This window comes from Diabrotica undecimpunctata, chromosome 7 (genome assembly GCF_040954645.1).
Source record: "Diabrotica undecimpunctata isolate CICGRU chromosome 7, icDiaUnde3, whole genome shotgun sequence".
Taxonomy (NCBI): domain Eukaryota; kingdom Metazoa; phylum Arthropoda; class Insecta; order Coleoptera; family Chrysomelidae; genus Diabrotica; species Diabrotica undecimpunctata.
Genome location: NC_092809.1, coordinates 113,145,716 through 113,171,517, shown reverse-complemented (window position 1 = coordinate 113,171,517; position 25,802 = coordinate 113,145,716). Strand labels below are relative to the sequence as shown.

Here is a 25,802-nt window from a genome sequence, read left to right as displayed (position 1 = left end):
AACATTTGGCTTCATTTAGATGGTTCTCCACTGAAGACCAACAAAGTTCTGATTTATTGCAATCTAAACAAACAACTTGACGCGATACCGAAAATTATTTTAAGGGCCATGTGTCACCAAATTCCAAGGTTTGAGACAATTATGAACTTCTACAGGAACTCCGGAACTCCGTCACTCCGGAACCATTGGAATGAAATCCAACCACACAGTCCAGTATCGTGGGAAATATTCTCGGAATTATTAAAACTGACGTTTGACACCAATTATCTAATATTTAACGACAAATATTATCGCCAAATCTTTGGAACTCCCATGGGATCGTCCATTTCCCCCATTCTAGTTAATTTCGTACTCGATGACCTTATCAATGAGAGTATCAGTAAGTTAGATTTCCAGGTTCCCTTTGTAAAGCGTTATGTCGACGACTTGATCCTAGCAACACCACCTGATAAGATTTTAAGCACCTTATCAGTCTTCAATAGCGTTGATTCTCACCTGCAATTTACTTGTGAATTGGAGGTTGCTAACAGCATACCGTTTTTGGATATGCGAATCATACGCACACATAGTAACACATTGGGCACTACGTGGTACAGGAAAGATATGGCGAGCAACCGGTTCTTAAATTACCACTCTACACACCCAATAAGATACAAACATAACCTTGTACAAGCTCTTAGCTTTAGAGTTCATACGTTGACCCATACGCGGTACAAGAGGGAATCCTTGGATTTACTCAAATCCATTCTCATTGATAACTCTTACCCCATATCCATCATCAACAGATATCTTTTCTCTAAAAGCTATGGTCATTCTATTTCGGAAGCACCCAACGGTGCAATACTAGCCTCCATATCCAATAGCATACAGACAAACATTTCCCCGTTAACCACAAAACCAGTCACAAAATATGCTTCTCTTCCCTATTTCCCACAAATTACGAACAAGCTTACTAAACTATTCAAAAACTTACCCGTCAAAATATCCCTAAAAAATACTAAAACCATTGGAAAGTTATTCTCCAAGTCTAAAACTCCACTAAGCTCGTTAGAGCACACTAATGTTGTCTATCAGATACCTTGTTCAGAATGCAACTCCTGCTACATTGGCCAGACTAGTCGATCTCTTCTAGGGCGTATAACTTCACACAAAAGCGACATCAGACTTTCCAAACCCTCTTGTGCCCTTGCTCAACACGCCATTTCCACTAAACATCACATTGATTTCACAAATACCAAAATACTGGCGAAACAAAACAACCATCAGAAACGCTCCTTTATTGAAATGTGTGAGATCCTCAAGAACTCATCGGCAATAAACAAAAGAACCGACATCGACAATTTGAGCCAGGTTTACCACTCTCTCATCTTACGAAATAAATGATACCAATTATTCTTCAGTTAAAAGTTGGCGTATGTTTTGTTCAAAATAATAACAAAATTATCCCCTATTTCCAAGTTTCATTAAAACATAAATTAAAAATAATATATCGAATATTTCCGCCATATAAATTCCACCTGTCCAACTAATTATGCAATGTCCCCTGTAGAAGTTCATAATTGTCTCAAACCTTGGAATTTGGTGACACATGGCCCTTAAAATAATTTTCGGTATCGCGTCAAGTTGTTTGTTTAGATTGCAATAAATCAGAACTTTGTTGGTCTTCAGTGGAGAACCATCTAAATGAAGCCAAATGTTCGTTTAAAATTTTTTAAATATTCATATCTACGAATATGAACATTATTTTCTGCAAAGTTTGTGTGTTTTTTGTTTTTGTTTTTTGTTTTTTCTTTTTTGGTTAAGTTAGTTTTAAATAAGGAGTAAAGTGTACAGTAGATATGATAACATCGATAACATACTACATATTGAGTTGTAAGTTATGAACTATATCTGTATTTCTTATAAACTCAATGTCATTTGTTATATTTTAGAGAACTGATGAAGCTTTAGAAATATAAAGCGAAACGTCTTCAATAAACTTATGAAGTAGTTGACTTCTTTTTTTTATTTGCCAACCTGAATGACCGATTAAACCTCTGAATTCACTAGTTGAATACTTTAGAAATATAAATTGACGGTCGTAGTCTTTACAATATATATATATATATATATATATATATATATATATATATATATATATATATATATATATATATATATATATATGTATATATATATATACATACATACATATGCATACATATTCGCTTCCGAAGAAGCTGAAGCTGTTTTCACTTAAAGATCCTTTTTGTGTGGGGTATCATCCCATTCTAGGTTTCAGTTTACAGTTTCTGGTGACTTCGCTGTTTCTACTACTTTTCTCCATTCTTTTTTCTCTTTGATTGTCCTTTCTATATCTCTAATTTTTATACTTCTTAAGTCTTCTTTCACTTGTTGTTTTCATCTCAGTTTAGGTCTGCCTCTGGTTCTTTCACCTGGCGGTGTCCATTCCGTTATAACTCTTAACGGATTGCTGTTCTCACTTCTTATTATGTGTTCATACCATCTAATTCTTTGTGCTTTTATTGTTCTAAATATGTTCTCTTGACCCATCCATTCTTATATTTTGTGATTCAGCCAGCATATACTTCTATTGATCTTATTTTCGTTTTGTAGATTTTTGTGTTTCAGCTTATCTTCTTATCTCTAAACATTTTTTATTTCTATAAAACGCTGTATTTCCCGCTTGAATTCTTTTTTTTTATGTACACTTTTATTTCTTTTGTTGACTAGTACTCCGAAATATTTGAATGTTTCAACCTCTATGAAACTACGTGCATCAATTGTCAGTTCTGCCATTTGTGTCTTCTTTTTCTTGCTTACGTTTATGTATCTTGTTTTATTTTTATTTATTTCTAGTTCTCTCAGTTTGGCTTCGTTTTTTATTTCTAGGAAGGTTTTCTTTAATGCCTTTTTGTCTGTTGCTACTATTGTTATATCATACGCATATCTTGTCTAGTCATAGAATAAATAGTACCGTTGAAAGCGCATCTCCATTTTTTATTTTTTGTATTTCTGTTCTTTCTCTTCCGGTGTCTATTAATTCTTGGGAACTCTGCATTATTATTTTTATCATTCTTATAATTTTATTTGGTATATTACTCTCTTGTATTGGATCATTTTTCTTCTGTTTAGTTTGTCAAACGCCTGTTTAAAGTCTAGGAAAAGCATATGTGGTGTATCGTATGTAAACTCGTATGTTTTCTCTATTCATTGTTTTAGCGTATATATAGCGTCTATCGTTGATCTTCCTTTTCTAAAACCGTATTTCTAATCCCCTATGCTTTGTTCTGTATATATTGTTAGTCTGTCTTTACTTATACCAGTCATTACTGTATATGTTACATTCAGTAAATTAATTCCTGGATAGTTTTTGCATATTCTATGATCTCTTTGTTTTGGGATTTTTACTATAATTCCCTTCTTTCAATCTTCGGGTGTATTTTCTTTGCTCCATATATTCTGAATTAGTTTATAAATCTGCCTGTATAGTGCCCCATCGTATTTTATAAGTTCTGCACATATTCCGTCTTCTTCCGCTATTTTCCCGTTTTTAATTTTGCGTATTTTCTCTTTTACTTCTGTATAGGTCAATTCTTCTTCTTCGTCATCTTGTTCTCTGTTTGTTATTTTATTTCTCTTGTGTATTCTGTGATTTTGTTGTCTTTTTTCTTCTCTATTCGTTTCTTGATATATTTGTTCGAAATACTTTTGCCATTTTTCTGCTTCTGTAGCTATATCAGCTGTAAAAAGAATGAAAAAAAAACAGAGCACTGTCGCTGGAGACATACCTTCAAAATACAAGAATTAAAACAAATATTTAACACATGTTTGTTTAAGGGGAAATTACCGAAGGGACAGAAAATGGGCTAGGGGAATATGCGTCACACCTTCTGTGGGTAGGTTGGATGGGAAAATCATTTAAAAAAGAATGGAGGAACAACTGCGGACAGAGTAGTTTTCGTCACGGATGCTCATGTACTGATAATTTGTTTTCTATGAAAGAGCTCACAGAAACATTCAAAAGAGAAAAGCTTAACGCTGAATTGCACATTCTATTTGTTCCCCTACGAAAGGCCTATGATAGTGTCCCAGTCCACAACCTGTAAAAAGCAATTGAAAATCACGAAGTAGATAACACCTACATAAATTGATATAAGGTTTAATGCTCGAATAAATGAACTTTGATCAAATAAAAGGTAGATATCAAGCACAGTTTATTAAATAAATCTTGCCCAAGTACTTTCGCTTCCTAGAGCATCTGCAGGGACGTTTCGTTAATTTTGGCCTATCCAACAATCATAGAATGTCATAAACATAAAATTGTACATTACACCACACTACACAAGGACAAACAGTTTAAAATTTTTTAAAATAGGCAAAGCTACATTATGGTTGGCATCATACATCAGGAGAGATAATGAATTCTCTCTCTCTCTCTCTCTCTCTCTCTCTCTAGGAAGCGAAAGTACTTGGGCAAGATTTAATTAATAAACTGTACTCGATATCTGCCTTTTATTTGATCAAAGACCTCCATAAATGACATAAAATTACTTTACGAAGATAATAAATGTAGAATAAAAAACGGACCAAACTGCTCAGAACCGTTTAAAACATTTTAGGCCACCCTCCTATTAAACGACCTCGTTACGTTACAAATATGCCTGTAATAATTTTTTTATATTGCTGGTTATTAAGAGATAGTGAAAAAGTGAGTGAGTGAGAAAGATATATTGTTTAAATCCTTTAATTTCAAAGATATTTTATGTACGTATTTAAAATTCCTTTAATATTAAATGTATGTAAAAAGTTAAAAAGTAAAAAGTAATATAATATAAAACTATTATTATTTTTGTATATTGGTTATCAAAGTTTGGTGTTCTTTATAAAGAACGGTGGCGTTTTTCACTATACTAAAAAATGAATATTTTTTAGGTACTGGACCAAAACCTTTGACTTTAAGTTAGTTGATGAACGAGATAGAAAATCTGTCAGATAATGAACTTCCTGATGACATAATTATTTTTTCCCTTAAAGATGGGAAAGAAACTGACGAGGACAGCGGTGATGAAGAGGCTGTGGAAATAAGTAACTTGAAAAATGATTCAAAAACCCATACCAAATCCGCTTTCAATGAAGATGAAGACAACATGCCTTTGCTGCACTCTAAAAAGAATAACTCAAAGTTTAAAAAGCAAGTAACTACAGTAAATGTGAAAGAACAGAAGAGCAAACGCCGCAAAAACTATCGAAGGGCCAAGAGAGATATACATAGCAAGATTTCAAGTTGGAGTAGAATAGGTGGTCCAAAAAACATCATTTCCCCGGTAGGTTTCTAAATATGTACACCAATTTACATAACCGTGAAGGCGATATTACAACAAACGAACTTAAGTGTTTTGTTGGAATTTTATTTTATAGTGGATATATGAGTGTTCCTAGGTGATATATGTACTGGGAAAATCCCCTGATTATACTCACGACCTTATAGCTAATGCAATGTCTAGAACCATTTCAGGTTTCTAATACAGAATATTCATTGTTGTGACAATCCAGGGCCAGAAAAGTGTAGGAAGAAGAAGAATTTCATTATTGCGTAACTTGAGGGAATGGTCCGGATGCACATCAATTGAACTATTCAGAGCAGCAGCATCTAAGATTAGAATAGCCATGATGATTGCCAACCTCCGTCACAGAGATGGCACGTGAAGAAGAAGAAGATTGCTGTGACAATGCAAAATTGGATACACAGGACATATTTTCAAAGGTTTAACCTCTGATTGATGTAATAAATCAAAAATTTCTCAATTTAGCACCACAAGAAGAAAACCACAGCTTGGATGATTTAATGGTTCCGTAATATGGAAAACATGGATCCAAGCAGTTTATCCGTGGTAAACCTATTAGATGGAGATATAAGTTTTGGATGGGAACTACTAGGCTAGGTTATGTCAAGTGGTTTGATACATATCTGAGATCTTTAACCACTAATCAAGATAAATATAAACTTCTTGATTTGGGCAAGACAAAACTTCCAAATTACCCTATGATATATATTTTGATAAGAATTTTACCACGTTGCTGCTTTTGGAAGAACTTATAATAAGGGGATGTAAAGGAACAGCTACAATAAGAGAAAAAAAAAGTGTAAATATTGTGATATTGAAAAGATACCAAGAAAGAGGTTCGGTTGACTACTGTACGGCAGAGGAAAGTGAAATAGTAGTTTGCAAATGGAATGATAATAATGTTGTTTTATATTATCCAATCACAATCAGACATATCAAACAAATCAAGTTTAACGGTATTCTCAAAAACAAGAAAAGAAGGTGCTTGTTGATCAAAATAATATTATAAATCAGTATACCGAAAACATGGGTGGCGTGCGTCGGGCAGATGAAAATAGCAGCTGCTACAGAGTATTTTGCCATCAGTAACAAGAAATGGTATTTTCCCATAATAAGCCACATAGTGGATCTGACAACTGCATAGAATTAGTGGTGGTAAAATGGATCATTTACAGCATCGTCGCACAATTACAGTAGGCATTATTGAATCTTTTAAAAAGATAACAAAAAAAACCTAGCAAACCTTCAGCAAATTTGCATAGTCACTCAAGATACGATCGGATATATCACCTTATTGTCTATAAGGACACTCAAACTCGTGTTGCTTGTCACAAAAAAAAATGTAATTTTTGCTGCAATAAATGTAATGTAATGTTTGTATGATATAAATATCATACAAACTAGATATTTCAGATTTTTTTATTTTAATTTGTTGGAATAATTAGAATAAAAATCTGTAAGTTTTAAAATTTTGGTACTTTTAATTATTTTTGTTATTCACAATCATTGATTATGCCACCGGGATTTTAAAAGGACAACCTTGTTTGAAAAATATACCGTAATTTGTGTAAAATTTCTTCCATAATTTATTTTTGTCAATCTTAATATGCCTAAAAATTAAATATCTCATCAATATAAGAAAGACAAAAGTTTCGGCCTTAAATAAGTTAAAGTAGATAAAGCACTTCGCCAACCTTTGACTGTTACCATTTTTTAATTCTATGTCCTCGTTGTGCTAATTATTGTGTTCCATTTAACATACCTAACAGTATACGTAATTTATTGAGCACTATTTTTTCAGCCGATAATATTGTATTTTTGTGTGTGTGTGTGTGTGTGTGTGTGTGTGTGTGTGTGTGTGTGTGTGTGTGTGTGTGTGTGTGTGTGTGTGTGTGTGTGTGTGTGTGTTTATTGGCACTGGTTTTGACAACCAACTGGCCAGTCAATTTGTTTTGAGTTCTCTCTTTACACAAGATATTGTTAGTATTTAAATTTAAAACTATTGTATTGACAGTTAAGACATGAAATGTTAGAAACTTACTTACTAGTTTGTACTCTGTTTTTGCTGTTTTATTTTTTGTATCTTTTTTTAATTTTTTTTTTATTTTTTTTTACTTTTTTTTACTTTTTTTTTATTTTGTTTTATTTATTTTTTTTTATTACTACGCTAAGACATAAACCCGATTCGACACCTCGGAGGTTTAGATCTTCTTAGTAAGTTTTTTTTATTTTATTTTTTTTTTATTTTGTTCTCCTTTTTTTATTCTTTATTTTTTTTATTGTTTTTTTTTGTCAGAGCTTTAATTTTAAGCAATTAATATGACCATATAAATTTGATATACATCTAGATTCTTTGACTCTAAAAGATGTGTTAGATTAGAAGGTAATTGAACATTAACTTGAAACTAGCTTGGTAAAAAAATTTGATATTTCAATAAAATGTAAAGGACATTCTAACAGCATATGTTGTAGATCAGCTAGTTCCCCACATATACATTCATTATTATTTGTCAGTCCTAATTTTCTTTTGTATACTGGAGTCATACAATGATTGCTTCTTATTCTACAAATAGTTTTGATGAAGCCTCTGTTGGAAACTTGTTTAAACCATGTCTTGACGGAAATTGTGGGTTGGATTCTTTTATAAAATTTGCCTTTGTCTGAATTGTTGTAGTGTCCCTGCCATTTTGTGCGTTTAAGAGATCTGATTACAGATATTAAATCACCCATAGGAAGTTGATAGGTTTGCAGAGTGGATTCTTTCATTGTTACTTTTTTAGCCAGAGCATCTACTATTTCGTTGTTTTTTATACCAATATGTGCTTTTATCCAGTACAATATGATATTTTTGCCCGATTTCAAAGCTATCAGTGCTATAATGTCACTGATGATATAATTTTCTTCAAAATTATGTAAATTATATTTCAGTTTATGTACTGCTTTATGAATGCTTTGGCAGTCTGTAAATATAACATAGTTTAGTTCTTTTTGATTCATACATATTTTGTAGGCTTCTTTGACTGCTGCGAGTTCAGCTGTTAAAGTTGTCATTTTGTCAGGTAATCTGTTGTTTATCTTTATACTTTTTTGAGGGTAGAATATAGCATATCCAACTTTGCCGTCCATTTTTGAACCATTTGTATATAATTTTTGATAACTCCCCCAATGATGTTGTACATACTGAAGGTGATCTATTTTAGTAAGAAAATCTGTGACAAGAATATTACTTAAATGGCAGTTAAATGGAGATAAATAATCTTCATAGTTTAATTTTCGAGACGAGGTTTGTTCCATTTGGTGTATGTCGTCAATGTAACTAGAAACGTTGAGAAAACTTTCCACAACTAAAAGCTGCTTCTTTTTTTCCCAGTAATGATGAGTTAGATATGTAGTGGTTAGTTGTACAATTTTACTCAACAACAGTTTATTGTTAACTGCCACTTTAACTATAAATTTCTCACTTAGGAATTCTCTGCGTAATGAAAGTGGAGGTTCATTAAGCTCACATTCCATGACCAATATGGGAGTACTACGAAAATAACCAGTGCTTAACCTAAGTGCTTTATTTTTTATACTTTCGATTTTTTGGAGTACAGCGTTTGATGCTGAGCCATAAAATATAGATCCGTAATCTAGGATCGATCTCATTAAATTTCTGTATAGTAATATTAAGATGTTTAGGTCAGCTCCCCAGTTACTGACACTTACAGTCTTGATGATATTCATTGCGTTTTCCGTTCTTCACAATATATAATTTGTGTGTTCTTTCCAATTTAATTTTGAGTCTAACAATACGCCAAGAAATTTTATTGAAGTTTTATAATGAATTTTATAATTATCAAATTGTAGGTGGTTTGGAGGAGAATATCGTTTTCTGGTAAAAGTAACAATGGTTGATTTACTCTCCAAGATTGTTAAATTCTTATCCGTCGCCCATTTTTTTATAATATTCAATCCTGATTTAAGGTACTCATTACATTTATCTATTGACTTATTTTCTACATAGATTGCAACATGATCAGCATACTGTAAGACTTTTATATGCTGAGGAAGTTTATTTTCTAAATCAGCAGTATAAGGAATATATAATAGAGGACTCAAGATGCTACCTTGTGGTAGTCCCAAAGATGTGTACCGTGTGTTAGACTTATCTCCATTTAATCTAACGTGTACTGATCGATTAACATACAAATTAATGATATTCCATGTTACAGTTTCAGGTATTCCTATTTCCAACATTTTCGCATATAGAATGTGGAGACAACATTGTCATAAGCCCCTTTTATATCTAAAAACAAAGCACTAACTGCTTTCTTATGAGTAAAGGAACCCTAAATGTCTATCAATAAGTGATTCAGGCTTTCTTGTGTGGATTTACCTTTTCTAAAACCAAACTGAGTTTTTGGTAATAGGTCGTTCTTTTCTAACCAAAATTCTAAACGGTTTTTAATTAGTCTCTCATATGTTTTAAGTATACATGAAGCCAGTTCTATTGGACGGTAAGAATCACAATTATTTAACGATTTTCCGGGTTTTAAGATCGGGAGAATAGTATAAACGTGCCAATCGTCAGGAATCTTTATGCGGCGTGACCAAATTTCATTGTAAATATTTAGAAGCACAGTCTTACCAATTTTTGAAAGATTTGATAGCATCGAGTAATGGATTTCATCAGCACCTGGTGCTGAATTTGAATTTTTCTTTAACGAAAAGTAAAGTTCAGTGCCAGAAAATGGTTTGATTAAGAAGCGAATTTGTTCTGGATAGTCGTATTGCGCATTCACTTATAGGTCAGGAATTACTAATTCTGCAGACAGTGGAGTGATATTTTGGTGGAACTCTTCTATCCATGAAGCTTCCGATAGTATTATAGGGACTTTGTTCTTAGTTTTTCTATTTTTTAGTCTATTAACTTTTGACCATACATCTTTAATAGGGACCGACCTATTTAAGGACCTGACATAATCTCTCCAGCTATTTCTTTTATCTTGTTTAGTGATCTTCTTCACGTGGGCATCATCTTTTTTATACTTAAGTAGGTTTTCTTGGTTTGGTGATCTCACATTCTAAATCCCACTAGTATTTTCCTCTGGAAGTTGGTTTTTTTATTTTAAATTTGGGGATGCAGTAGGATGCAGTTGTATTCATATTGTCCAAAAATATTTCATATGAATTTATATCTTCAGATTGAGAAAAGATATCTTCCGAAAATTGTTCATATAATTTCCAGTCGGCTTTCTTTAAATTCCACTTTTGTGAATACGGGTTATATATATATATATATATATATATATATATATATATATATATATATATATATATATATATATATATATATATATATATATATATATATATTATATATATGAGTTGGTTGATCCTCTAATTCGACCCTTATAGGTGCATGGTCTGAACCGAATAGGTCTTAAAGTGTTTTCCAAGTGATCAGATGACTTAAGTCAGGAGTACAAATGGTCAGATCTATTGCCGATTTCGAAAAGTTCCTAAAGAAAGTAGGAGAGCCATCATTTTTGTATATCAAATTATTATCATCTATACAGTCCATTAAGATTTTGCCTTTTATATCTGTATGATTGTCCAAGCCCCAGGCAATGTGATGAGCATTGAAGTCGCCTCCTATTATGAACGGTCTTTCTATAGATGTTATGAAATTGTTCCACTGTTGTAACGATAACTTTTCTCCTGGGGGAACATACATCGATATAAATGTGATAGTGAATGATTTAAACTTAATTTTAATGGCTACTTTATTGATGTTTAATAATTCGACTTTCATGGTGACTTCCTCATAATACAGATTTGAGTTTATTAAAATTGCTGAGCCACCACCGACAGTTGCTGAAAAGCGGTCGTCTCTGACAATATTATATCCGTGAAAGTTAATATACTTTTCTGGTTTAAATCTAGTTTCTGATAATAATGCGATATCAACTTTCTGGTCTTCTAGTAGGTGGAGAAGATTTTCTCTATTAGAGTTAGCCGATCTACAATTCCATTGACAAATTACCAAACTATTCTTTATTATATGAGAGAGAACTTAAAACTGTTTGAATTAAATTTATTAAAACTGATTTTTCTGGGATTTCAAAATTTTTGTGATTCATATTAGAAATAATACTTATAACTATATTTGATATTAGTTCTGTTAATTCTTTAGGAGATTCATGTATTTTGGATCCTTGTTCTGCATTAAATGTAGATTGATAAGAAGATGAATTGAAAATGCCGCCAGGTCTGGTGGACATGGGGTTTAACTTTATTATTTTTTGGTGTTCTATTGCTATTGGATCTTGCGAGAAAGGGAGGGGTCGTTTGGATTTTGGAGGTTTTATTATTGTATATCTGTTTGAAACTGTAGGGAGGGCGAGCTGATTGGAGGGTGAGGGGGATGTGGACAATTGAGTAGAGGCATAAAAAAAAGATGGAGCGTTCATAATTGGAATTTGATGTGAATTTATTGAGGAATTATTAGCTGTTATCGATGCATAGGTTACTTTAGGAAATAATTTAAGCGTTTCTTTGAAAGACAAGCTGTTTTCAGACATGTAATGTTTTATTTTATTTTGACGGTCGAATTCTGGACATATCTCCCATTCATTAGTGAAGTGTTCACCTTCACAGGAGAGACATTTTTTATTAAAGGATGATAAAGAACAAGAATCGGAAGGGTGAGACTCATGACATTTAAGACATCTAGGGTTGCTTTTACATTGCTTACTCATGTGTCCATACCTATAACAGTTGTAGCAAATTATTACTTTTTCATGGTATTTTTCTACATTATGTAAAACATGGTTAATTACGATATATTTTGGTATACTTTGACATTTGAATGATACAATTACCAATTTTGTAGGTTTAGAAACTACTTTATCATCTGTTACTATTTTTCTCTTTATTCTTTTCACATAATCCACTGAGAATTTACAACGGTGATCAAATTCTTTTATTTTATCTTTAAGATATTCTTCCGATATATCTGATTCTATATCCCTAACTACACCTAATTTAAATAATTGAAATTTCGGAATATATGCAATTAGATTTTTTTGAATAAGCAATTTAGAAGTAATTAAGGTATTTGCACTAGCATAGTTTTTAAATGTTATCCTAATCCGGTTGCGTCCAATTGAATAAATTTTTTTAATATAATTATCAATTTCTGGGTGTACGGTAAATAATATTTCACCTATCTTAACTGCATTTAATTTGTCTGTAAAATTTTTATCATTGTTTTCAATAAAAATGTGAAATGGCCCTAAATCAGTTTTATCATATACATATACAGGTCTGCTTTTTTCTGGCTCATTAGAAGTTAATGAGTTAATTTGTTTATTGGTTTTTAAATGATTAATATTATTAAAGCTACTTATCCAGTTTTCTAGCTGATTGGATGAAAATCCATGGGAACCATAACTGCAATCATCCATCGCATCCTGATCCCTTGGAATTTTATCGGGGGGCTCGCCCCCGTTAGAAGACTCCATAAATGGAGCCTTCGACGATCGCTTCGACGACTAAACTAGTACTAATGTATATGTATTAAACTATAGTAATAGAATGTAACTGTGTTTAGGACTTCCTAAATCGCAGAGAACTTTAAAATGTGTAATTTAACTTGAGTTTATATGTAATAAAACTATCTGAAATTAAACTTTAAAATGCAGAGAACTTTTAAGTTCGTATTTACACTTTAACGTTTATTTGAGATGATATTGTATTTTTTTAAAATCCATAGAAATATTTATTATAAAATTTAATTTTGTATTCTATGACTGCCGCTAACATCCATGCGGCTGTATTTTCTAAATAAGAAAAAAATCCCGACATTACTAGATATATTTTTAAAACAAAGTTTATTGTAAGTTTGTCATGATTTAGTACTGATTAGGTTTTAAATACTTTTGTATTGATAGCGAAAATGGATAGGAATAATGAAAAATTGGTACTCTTGTTCTATTTTTGTACTTATATTTGTATAATTTTCTAAATATATTTACAAAATGTAACCAGTCCATACAGTAATTTCATTTATTTTGGTAATCCTTCAAAGTGGATAAAAATAATGTTATATCGCTTAGAACGATACAACCTGCAACAATTAGTTAACATGCCAATATATTTTAACTGGACTACCGGCTCACTTAGGTACCACCAGCATTGGAATGCAAATTACAAAGAGTACCTACTCGAGTCGAGGCGTAAATACAACCGCGTTCCCACCAACAAACTAGCAACCGCCCAGCAATCGACAATCGACAATCGACTTAGCAATTAATTGAAACGTATTGCCTCCGACACAATACAAATGCAGATTGATAGATCTGCTCCTTCTTGCTACCTACTAGAAGGTAAAGTTGCCGCGTAAGCAATAAAACAATCTGTAGGCCAGCTATATTACGTAACAAATATTTAAGGAGTAGAGGAATGGGAACTAAAATAGAATAGAGGAAGAGGGAGATATCAATAATATTAACAGTTTATAAAATAGATTACGTTCACTAATATGAAGAAACAGAATCGTCATTATTAAATCAATTTTGACAGGAATTCCTGTCCAGTACAAATGTTATCTTCAACAAATTTTCTTATAGACGACAAAGAAATTTTGAATAAAAATTTACCTAAACATCAATCCTAGTAACTTATCCATCTTCATCATCATTACAGTACGACAACTCCTAATTGGCCTTGACCTGTTTAAGCCTTCTGTGCCTTATTGGGTTTTCCATTTGGCAGCACCGATCTACTTAGCATGACGTGTTACGCCGTTTATTCACCTTAACGTCGTTCTCCCCTTTTTTTATTCTTACTGGCTGTGGTATTAAAATCCTTTTTATTTTGTTGGTTGTGGGGCCCGGGATACATGTACTGCCCACTGCAAACGATTACACTTGATTGTAGTGATAATATCTATCCCACGAAACTCATGCTTGTAAATATCATGTAGTTTAAAGTTATATCTTCTTCTTGAATGCGCACTATTAGAAACGCTTAGAAGTTAGGTTATGTCAAAAAATATTATCAGAAAGACATTGAATGTCTGTAAAATATTAACAACTTATATATTGGGTACTCCACCTAAGATTCGATTCAAACAATAGAAATGGGGTTTGGAACAAAGATCGTACTTTAAATAGACGTCAAATACAAAAAAAATATTGCCACTTCTATCGAAGCGAAACTTGACATGACAGATCGGAATTCAGAGTGGCCAACAAAGAAATAAACTTAGTATAGAATAGAAATTTGCTTTATTGTCACTGAAAATTGTACAATTTTATGGACAAAAATTAGAAAAAGTCAGAAAAATAACGTTAACAGCACGAAAAATCGTCAATAGCACAAAATAAAAGAGAATAAAATAAACAAACCATTGCAAATTTTAATTAACTTGCAAATTGCATAATAAAACCTAACGAACTAATAAGTTTAAGTTGCTGCATGTGATAGCATAATTACGAATTAAGTTAACAGTTTCTAAAATATATAAAGAGGGAAGCGTTAAAATCAGGTGATTTTTGAAGTAGCTTCTGCAATGTGTTATTCTACTGAGGCCAAAGAGATACCGTATTGCTCTTTTTTGTACATGATTCTAAATTGATTTCCTTCGAAACAGATCTTATTACATAGCAGGCTGAGGAGAGTTTCTTACTTAACAAATTTATATGAAAGGACCATTTAAGGTTGTTGTCTATAAAAATACCAAGATTTTTACAGAATCAACGATACTGATCTGGCTGTTATTAAGAAGCAACGATTGAAGAGCTTGTTTATAAGATAATGTCTACTGTCTACTGTGTACTGACTTATCCACGTTAAAAGAGAGTAAACAAGAGTCGGACCAGGTTTTTATTTTAAGTAGATCAGAAGTTATAGTTGCATAAATAGTTGCACATTAGAGTTCCTCCAGGTAATACTGGTATCATCAGCAAAAAGAAAAATGTTTTCATCGATTTTTAAGTTAGTGATGTCATTTATAAAGATAAGGAAAAGTACAGGACCCAACACTGAACCTTGTGGTACTCCACGTACAATGCTTTTGTGACTAGAGTCAGTATCATTTGCTCTAACTAGTTCTTTACTATTTCCTATAAATTTAGTTTTTTTTATCAAAATGTCGTGATTTACACAATCAAAAGCATTGGCATGGTCATAAAAAACAAAGGCAGTGTAAAGATTATTGTTCAGCGTTTGGTAGACATCATGTAGTACAGAAAATATAGCATAACTGGCACATTTATTAGATAAAAAGCCGAACTGACATTGTAATAAAATGTTGTTTTTAACGAGAAAGGACATAAGTCCGGCTTTTACAAGTCTCTCAATATTTTGGATAGTACCGGTAGTAAGGCAATAGGTCTACAGTTGCAGACATTCGATTTTTTACCAGCCTTATGAAAAGAAAAAACACATTTTTTGGGAGATTTAAGAAAATTTTTATAAATAGTCCATCAGTACCTACTACAGGAATATTTGCTATTGATACTATTGAATGTGGGCCGGCGTAGCGCAAGCGGTAGGATGCTTGACTCGCAAGCTGGTGGTCCGGGGTTCGAATCCCACCGCCGGCAAGAACATCTAGACATTTTAAAAATGTCTATAGGCCCCAGGTCGACTCAGCCTGAATAAAAATGAGTACCTTGGGTAAAACCAGGGGTAATAATAGACGGTTGAAGCGTAGCACTGGCCATGTTACCTTCCTTGTATACCGTAGGCCCTAGATATAGCAGACTACCCTGCTATACTCCCAAAGCCGCGACAGCGGTATAAAACGGGAGACTATTATTACTATTGAATGTTTGAATCAGTTCAGATTTATCAACTGGTCTTGTTAATGGGATCTTGTTGTGGCAAAATAGTTACTGTTATATTTTTAGTCACATTAACAAAGTATTCATTTAGATTTTCAGGGTTTGGAAGAGAAAATGTGTGAGCTGTGTTAGTTTTATTTCGAAGATCGTTTATTATGGACCAAGTTTTGATTTTTAGAGCTTCCCAGACTATTTTGATAATACATTGTTTTAGCTTTTTTGATAAGTTTTAGATAGGTTTTTCCTTACTTGGTGATATATTCAGTGACAGTGACAAAGACGTTGGTAGTAAATTTCTTGATGATATGCGGATACTTTTGGTAGTCCAGGGTTTTGTGATGTTTTGACTTAATTGTAATTAAATGAAATGCTTTATTGAAAAGACAGACAAGCCTATCTAAAAAATCACTGAAGTTATAGTCCACGTCCACAGAAGGAAAGTGCCACTCAGAAGTTAAGCATAAATTTTGGAATTTACGAAAATTCTGAGCGGAAATGCTCATGTGGAAAAAATGGAAAAATGCTACCTAAACGTCGGGTTTTCGAGGAGGATTTGTTAAGAATGTTAAACTTGGTATAAACTGCTTCATGGTCAGATAGTCCTGCATTAACAATTGTAGAGCGTACATCAAGGGGTGTGAAATGTGGGACAATATAATCAATTATGGTAGGTGTTGTTTTAGTAATTCTTGTAGAAGAATTAACGTGCATTGTGAAACCATAGGATAGTACAAACAACAGCGTAATTAATATTTAAATCACCGCATAGAATTTTTCTGCTTTTATTGGGCAGGTCATCTAAAAAATTTATCAGGCTTTGAAAAAAATATTTCCGTGGAAGAATCAGGTAATCTATAAATGCAAAGAATGTATAGATTAAGATTATTGTCACTCAAAAAAACTCAAAAAAGGATTCATTCAACAGAAAGTCATATTTTGTTATAGGAGAGAAATCATTATTTATAGAAAAAATTAGGATGTCCCCATGAGCTGAACTTGGACGATCATACCTAGCAATTGTGATATATTTTTCTACAAAAAAAAGCTTCGTTGACTTTAAGTTAGTGCTCTGTAAAAGTAGATTTGTTTTATATTTTATAGACCGAATATTACTCAAAACCATGATAAAGTTGTCATCACTAAAATATTTGAGGTTTCTAGTCCCTTAAAACATGTCGTACTGTTTAAAAACTTGGTGTCGGAGAAACAACGGAATAGTAATTTCGGTGACTTTTCCTTGATTTTTGAAGGTGAATAACTCTTCAGAAAAGCAGCAAGATCAGCTTTCATTTTAGTTGGACCAATTCTATGGGCATCGTTAAATTCTAAAAGGATTTTTTGTAGATCTTCAGTCTTAGTGAGAAGTCCTTCTGAAATCAAAAAGAGTAGATACGGGGTATGCATACGGGGGCATTCCAAGAGTAAATAATAGAATCGAAATAAGTGATCATTGAAATTAAAGAGTAATAATAGGACAGAATATTTGGTTGATAGAAAGTTGAACGCCAACTATTTTTAAAATAAAAATAGTAAATCAACAGAAATTAGAATAAAATAGTTATTTAAAGAAAAATAACAAACGTCTAGTGGTTATAACGTTACAATCTATTTTCAAAATTTACAAAAATATTTTCAACTACATAGTCTGACTGGCCTAAGAGAAAAACTTTACACAGCACCATAAACTAGTTATACTGATGCACGTAAACTATAAGTACTTTTCAATTGAATCTTAAATGGTGAATAGTGAATAGAAATGGAATGAACTAAAATGAAGTATGGTTGTGTTTTCGCGTTCTGATACAAGTGATAAAACATGCAAGCTCGTATGATGAACTGGTCTAATTTAATACTGATAATTTTTATTTATAAAATATATTGCTGACAGTTTTCGGAGTATTAAATTTTCAAAGAATTTGAGCAAAATTTAAATTCTATAAATGAATGGAACATTTGATTCAAGAGACACTTCAGTCTTCTATACAAAACGCAAAGTCGTTTTAAAAATTATAAAGTATATATAATAAATGATATAAAGATTTGAAAACTAAACTATTCGTCTCTGAATACTTTTTTTACTCACCCTACCCTCCTATTTTTATTTGTTACCGTTTGGCTAATAACTATTCTAATAACTTTCGTTTTACTTGACTCTCCCGTTGCTAGTGTGCTGCCAAAATTCATGTATTTAGTCTTGTATTAATTTATTTTCAGTCCAGAATGTTTTGCTTCTTGAGTTGTTCTTTTGAGAATTTTCTAAATCTTTCTCTTGTGTATTATTTATTATAAATGTTAGGCCATCTTCGAAAGCCAAACATTAATGCTTATTTTTGAAATGTTAGGCTCTAACATTTGTTCGGAATTTCTATATCAAAAAGTTTTTCTTTATTAATCATAAGGGTTGTAAATATAAACTACAACGTTAAAAAAAATTTTCTTAAATAATGAGATTTTTTAACAGGAGTAATAATTACTCTATCGCTTCGAACTTGTCAAAAATTTACTTAACAGATTCTTAATTTTTTCTACGGTTTTTATAGTTTTTAAGATATAAATGAAAAAATCAGAAAAATGTTTTTTTAATATAATTTTTACGCTCTCATTTTCATGTTTTTATTTACAATTTGTTTATAAGGGGCATTGCGAATTATTGTTTCCAGTGGCATTTCAAATACTTTCTAGAAAAAATATGTTATCTAATATGTGATTTAGTTTAATACTACTATGGTTTTAATAAAAATCTTAATACAAAGACAAGTATTTTCTTTTCGAAAACTTTGTAAGGCTGTTCGGAAGCACAAATTTATAAAATATATAATTATAGTAGTAGTATAATATAAGTTGTTTTAACTTAGCTTAATGGATACATCAAAGGATATATATATATATATATATATATATATATATATATATATATATATATATACATACATATATAGCAAAACTGGTAGGATTATCAACCGAAACGTAAATAACAATTTATTGTAGTGGTGTATCGGGTATGCGGTCTGTTATTTGAAAAAAACTCTTTTTTCTTTTATTTCTCTATATTTCGCTGATTTTTTGTCAGCTTGATCAGGAGACAACTAAAATATGGTTAAAATTTGTATAAATATAAGGTGAGAATAAACAGTGAATTACTTACAGATTTAGAGTTTACAATATTTAAAGATGTTCTTGTACATAATACATATGTTCAAAACAGTAATAAAAATATTGGTTAAAAGCACCTAGGTCACTAGTAATTAAATATAAAAAGCAAACAAAAGCAACCAAGAAACAATTAAAACACAATAAAATTACACATTAAAAACATACAGGGGTGATTTAAAATATAATTGTAAACAGAACAATTATTTTAACATACTAAGAATATTACAGTAGATATTGCTCAACTGTCCCGTGTCTGCCTTGTAATTTACTGCATATTTTTCTCTATTATTATGACACATTTCTAAAAACAATCTTTTTTTGTAGTTATTATCTTACTGTAGAACCCTGACATTTGAGTAGTGAAATTGATGCCCAGTTTTTAAGTAATGGTCAACTGCCGCACATGTATTCTTCTTTTTTGTGCAGTCACTTTTGTACTGTGTGACCCTTTGTTTTAGACATTGAGAAGTTTGACCAACATAACAGCTCTGGCAATCCAAACAAGGCAGTTTGTAGATAACGTTAGTTTTATTTACAGTTGGTGTCTTGTCTTTTACTTTAGAAAACAGTTGTCGGTTTTCTAATAAATTATATTGGACAATTTAAATATTGCTAAATTGTTTAAATAAACTGGTTACAGAAGGTGTTACCTGTTTTATTAATGGTAGTTTTTTATATTGGATTGTTTGTACTGTTCCGATATCAGTGCGACCGTCAAAATGTCTAAGTTAAATATCAATTTTTTAAGGATATGTTTTGGGTATCCATTATTTTCAAAGATGTTTAACAGCAAATTTAAGGTTCTGTTTATGAATTTATCATCACTAATATGCCTTGCCCTATTCTTCATTGTGATCACTGTATTAAACTTTTGAGTAGAATGATTTGAAAAAAAAGTTTAAATATCTTCCAGAGTGTGGTGGCTTTTGATACCAATCTATCAACATTTGGATAATGGGTAATGGATACTGGATAATGGAGTCTCCATTATCTTCACACATTTTTTGGAATTAACTTCAATATCATGGTCAAACAATATTTTATTCCAGAATCCCATATACAATCAAATACATTTGATATACTTCTTGGATTATTTAAATTTTCTACATAAATTTAAAATCTGGTCCCCCATGGATCTAAGTTTTTTGTTCACAGAATTTCTTTAACATATTACCAGAAACAACATTTATTCCTAAAACTATATTAAATATCAGTATTAAACTGGTATGGTACCTCAACTTATTTAACCCAAACTTATTATTACATCCCATCTGGTTTCGAAATACACTCATTTTACAAAATATTTTATTTCAAATTCAACACGTGGTTTGATGATTCCCAACACAACATTGTAAAGTCGTTCAGACTAGTAGTATTAATTAAATGGATCTTTGTTATTCCTAATCATATGCAAATCTACATTTTCAAATAGAAATATTATATTTTTACTATAAACTGCTATACTGCTACACCGGTTTAAATAGATAACACTTTATAGTTTATTTGTTTATTATTTAAGTTCCATATTAATATATCAGAACTGGAATACATATTTAAAAATATTTATGGCAGATAACTCACACCAACAATTATTTCAAAGAAAGTTTGTAATTTTGTTATACATTTTGATTACAAATGTACATATTTAATTTAATTACCAAATAATCACTTAAGTTTGTCCTGTAACTTTGACTAAGCTAAGTTAGTTATCATAGAAGATGTATTACAATTATTTATATTGTTACATTAAAATTTAATTATTTAAAGTTTGTAAAAGTATGCCAATATTAACACATCAAATAACTTTGATATCTACAATAAAAAAATTTTGACATTTATTAATATCAGCTTATTTTCATAAAACTAGATAACTTAACTTACAGCTTAACTTACAGCATTTAAAATAGAAGAAGAACTGTCACACTTTAACCTACATTTGTCAAATTTACCTCTAAAATCTAATATATAACATAAAAAACTCATTGTCTCCAAGTAAGAGATGTAGTACTTTCAAATCCTCCCCTTTTTAAATTTAATGTATGTTTCGTCCCCCCGTTTTTTAAGTTTTTTAAGTGTTTTCTGTGTGTTCTCTGTGTGTCTTAAAGTGTCCTTAATTTTAATTTTAACTTTATATATTGGACTTTACAACCATTTGCTACATATTGCAACAGAACTTTATCAAAGAAATTTGATAATTACAAGTTGATAGAATTGCACACCCACACAATTTGTACATCTACTCTCATTCATTGTCTCATAACTGTCACCTTCAAAAATAAAAATCTCAATAAATAACACACATTTCATAAATATATCTCTAGAATAAATATAAATAACTTAATGGTATAGAACATTACTTTCATCAAACAAACAATTACATTACACCTATCTCTACTTCATTGGATAAAATCTGTCTCCTCAAGAACCTCCCCGTTTACTGTCAAACAATTACAATAGCAGACTTGAGTTCTCCAATCAACAATACAAGATAGTTTGAACCATGTTCTTTCAACCATCAATTAATAGAGTACCGGCATGTAAGTAATGTTTTATTTATTTGTTCATTTATTAATTCATTACAGTTTAATAGACTATTTTACCAATTTGTGGGTCTTACCTTGTCTACTTAAACATTTTATTCACTTTGAAAAACCACAGACATGTAATATTGGCATAATGACTGTAATTTATATAATTTATATCATCTATCTTTGTTTATCTTGATTAGACAACACCCTCATATGGGTTTATTATTTCAGCATTTATTTAACTTTGTATCGAGACCTGAAGATGCTTTGCATATTGTAGAAAGCAAAACCGGTCGTCTGAATAGTTAAATTAAATTGATTGTAAGTCTAATTTATTATTTCTTTTACCTTTTTTAAAACAAAATGTATTATTCTTATTATTCTTATATTGTTGTACGGAGTTGAGTCGTGGGCTCTTACAGATGCTACCTGCAAGAAAATTGAGGCTTTTGAAGTGTGGTTTTATCGTCGAATCCTAAAGATATTCTGTACCAACCACGTTACTGACCAGGACATTTTATTAAGGATGCAAAAAGGAAAAGAGTTGTTAACCACAGTAAAAACAGCCAAAACCGAATAATTTGGTCATATCATGAGTAACAACGAAAATATGGGTTGCTGCAAATAATTCTACAAGAAAAAGTAAAGAAAAACGATGACCAGGAAGGCTACGGATTTCCTGGATGAAAACGTACGTGGTTTAACACAACAACCACAAATATTTTCATAACAGCAGTTTGCAAAATACAGATTGCCATGATGGTCGCCAATATCTGAAACGGATAGGCACAGCAAGAAGAAGAAGAAATATTTGAAAATATTATTTAGTTAATATAAAAATACGTGTACATTTTCAAAATAGAAAAAAAAAATTACAAAATTAGTTAAATTTTCAAATTGTCGTAGCATTCATCACAATTGTCGTTATCACTACTATCGAAGGTATTTACCTTATCGCTGCCAGTTTCATCAGAAACATTTTTGGATCAAACATCAAAACAATAGATTTTTTTTTAAATTGTAAAAAAATCAGCCGGTTATTACCAGCCAAATATATACTTATGAACGCAAGGTACCATGTTCAAAAGAAAAATTATAAAATTTTTTTAATTATATTAAAACGACTCTATTGTACTATCAGACACCTATTATATCATATTTTATATTTCATTTTAAAACAAAAACTGTGTGGAAAAAACGGTTGTGAATAAATTTTTTATAGTCATAAAATCAGCCACTTTTACCGTCAGACAGAAAAATCGGAGTAATTTTATTTTTTTTTTCTTTATTACAATTTTTGAGGTATTTAATTAAAAAAATAGCAGTATCTATAAATTTTCAGTATATCATAAAATCGACATGTTTTGGGAAAATTAAAGGAAAAGCGCCCCAGAACAAACAACATCGCAGAGGAAACCGTATCAGACTAATGAAGCGATGTTCAAAGTTTGGAGATAGTATATATCATAAACTTTTTTACCGATGGACACTCTAAGTATTAAACAATATTTTATTTTATTTAAATAACTAGTTATATAAACAAAAGGAAACGAAAACATATGATAAAATATTTATTATTATTTTGTTATAAATAAATTTATTTAAAACAAAACAAAAGCATATTTGGGATTTGGTAATACGTTATTTAGACGTTTCTATTCGAGTTACATCGGAGTAGAAAAAAGAAGAAAATTACTCAATTGGAATCCGAGAAAATACATTTTCTACGTGCTTATACCAATTTCAAACTTATTAACTGAAATTATTTTTTTTAACCCAGTTTTTTTGGTATTTTCCACACGCAATGCTGATCATTTTTATTATTATACCTACTATATGTTATGAATATATTGAAAATACGAAATTTGACCGGTTGTATCTCAGGAACCACTGCTTATAATTCAACTTTATTTGCTTTTAAAAGAAGTGTTTTGCCAAGTCTTTTCCAATGCCGTTTTCTAAATTTAATTTAAAGTAATAGTTACCGAGATATTCTATTTGTTTTTAAGTCAAAAAATTGTTTATAATTTTAAAACATTCCTGAAGCAGCCCAAATAATCAGATTTTCAATTCTATAAAATACGTTAGATAGCAAGGGTGCTTTTTTATATGTTTAAATTTAGCAAACTTCTATACGAGTTGTAAAGAATTTCAAGTAGATAAAATACAAATTAGATTGCAAAAGTATTATGCGAAATCTAATCAATTAATTTTTATGAAATTTGGTGGTTTGTTTTATTATATTATACATATTTTCTAGGCAAATTATAAAGGTCCTAAGGGCAATCTAAGTGGTTGAAAAACATTGAGTAATAAAATGCTTGTTTCCTCCATTTTTTATTTATTGCTATTTTGCAGCAAGAATAATAAATTAAAATATTTGTAACCAGACGCATCTTATAGAAAATTCAAATACCGCTATTTAATTTTTTTACGACTTTACTCCATAATATCGTTTTAGTTATAAGCAAGGAAAGTAGAAAAAACGATGTTTTTAGTAATTTTTAAATATTTTAATTTTTTTATTAATATTCCCGACTTTACTAAAAGGGGAAATAGGTCAATTATTATTGCTGAAGTTATCCCTAACTCCTAACTTTACTAACTTTTTCTGCAGAAATCAGACAATCTCTCACATCCAAATATGCTTAATCTTTTTTCATAGATCTGCCCTGGTGTAGTACGAATTAAGCATTTTTAATGTTTTGTTACATGAAAGCTGTCAATATAAAAGTTGTGAAATGTTTAAAAACTTACTCTAAAACACTTTAAAACTTGCATAATCTTGGTCGGGAAATTTTTTTGGGGAAAGCAACTAACATACGATAAGATATTCCTCTTTTTTAGTCACTGTCAAAAAACCTACCTTATATTTAGGTTCATGTGTCTATGGAGGCCTCATTTGGTCCGAGCCGCGTGGTCGAACTTTTTTCGACCGGATGAAGACGCGAGTCGGTCGATAAACGTCGGCACACTGACTGACCCGCTACAACAACGTCGTCGACGTCGCGACGTCGGCGTCGCTATGCCTTCTTGTTCATCTTCTTTCCGCTACCCCTATCCCCACTTGTTTCGCCCACATACAGAGTCATACTTACACATTGATACACAAGTACTTTTTTTTTGAAACGCTAAAATCCATTACATTTGCATTACGATGCTCTTTCAGTCCTTTTAGGAGATTTGATAATAAAGTTTAACTAGTTGCAAATCCAACTGATGCCACCGCTATTTCTATTTCAAAATTAAAAATACTGAACACAAGTTATGTTTGTAGACAAAAAAATTACTAAAATTGACAAAACTTTAAAACAAGTTCCTAATATAATGAAAACATTTATGTTAGGTTTATAACATATTACATATTACCTTAAAAATAAAAATTAATGAATACTATTTTCACTTTTTGTCTACTTTAAAACATTGAACATGAGATTAACTCTGAGCTCTCGGTTTGGAACTTTTTAGATATAAATAATCATATGGTATAAAAAAAGTTTTAAACAGAAAATTTGTTACCGAAAAGACAGGTGAGATTTGATTTCACTCACTCAGAGAGACAGTGTAGAAGCTCTAAGCATGAAATCAAGATCTTCTGTGGAAATCTCATGGCATCTTCTGTGAGAATCTAGTTTTCTGCTTCGTAGAAGAGGACACTAACGACTTAACATCTAAGAATTCTTATACGTATATTGATACTTAAAAAGCTTCTAGCTTTTTCAATTCGAGTTTTTATATCGTTTCTATTATTCCAGACATCAGGTAGCATATTTTCTTATAGCAAGTAGAAAATGCGTATTTTTTCGATGGATGGCAAGGTAAAATGACACTAGGATGTCGAAAAATCAGCAATTCTCTATGCTGATGAGAGCACTATAATATTAGCATTATCAACAAATAAACTTGAACATATTATGAACAGACTAGATACTACTAAT

At 31.1% G+C, this 25,802-nt stretch overlaps 1 protein-coding gene across 1 annotated transcript in view; it reads right to left on the bottom strand.

Annotated features, from left to right (window-relative positions):
• The window catches only part of LOC140445727 (uncharacterized), a 513,557-nt gene extending 488,748 nt beyond the window's left edge, over positions 1 to 24,809 (bottom strand). Inside the window, exon 1 of the mRNA XM_072538013.1 lies at positions 24,731 to 24,809. Coding sequence (XP_072394114.1) covers positions 24,731 to 24,747 — 17 coding nt within the window. The 5' untranslated portion in view covers positions 24,748 to 24,809. The remainder of the gene's footprint in view (positions 1 to 24,730) is intronic.
• Between the last annotated feature and the right edge of the window lie 993 nt (positions 24,810 to 25,802).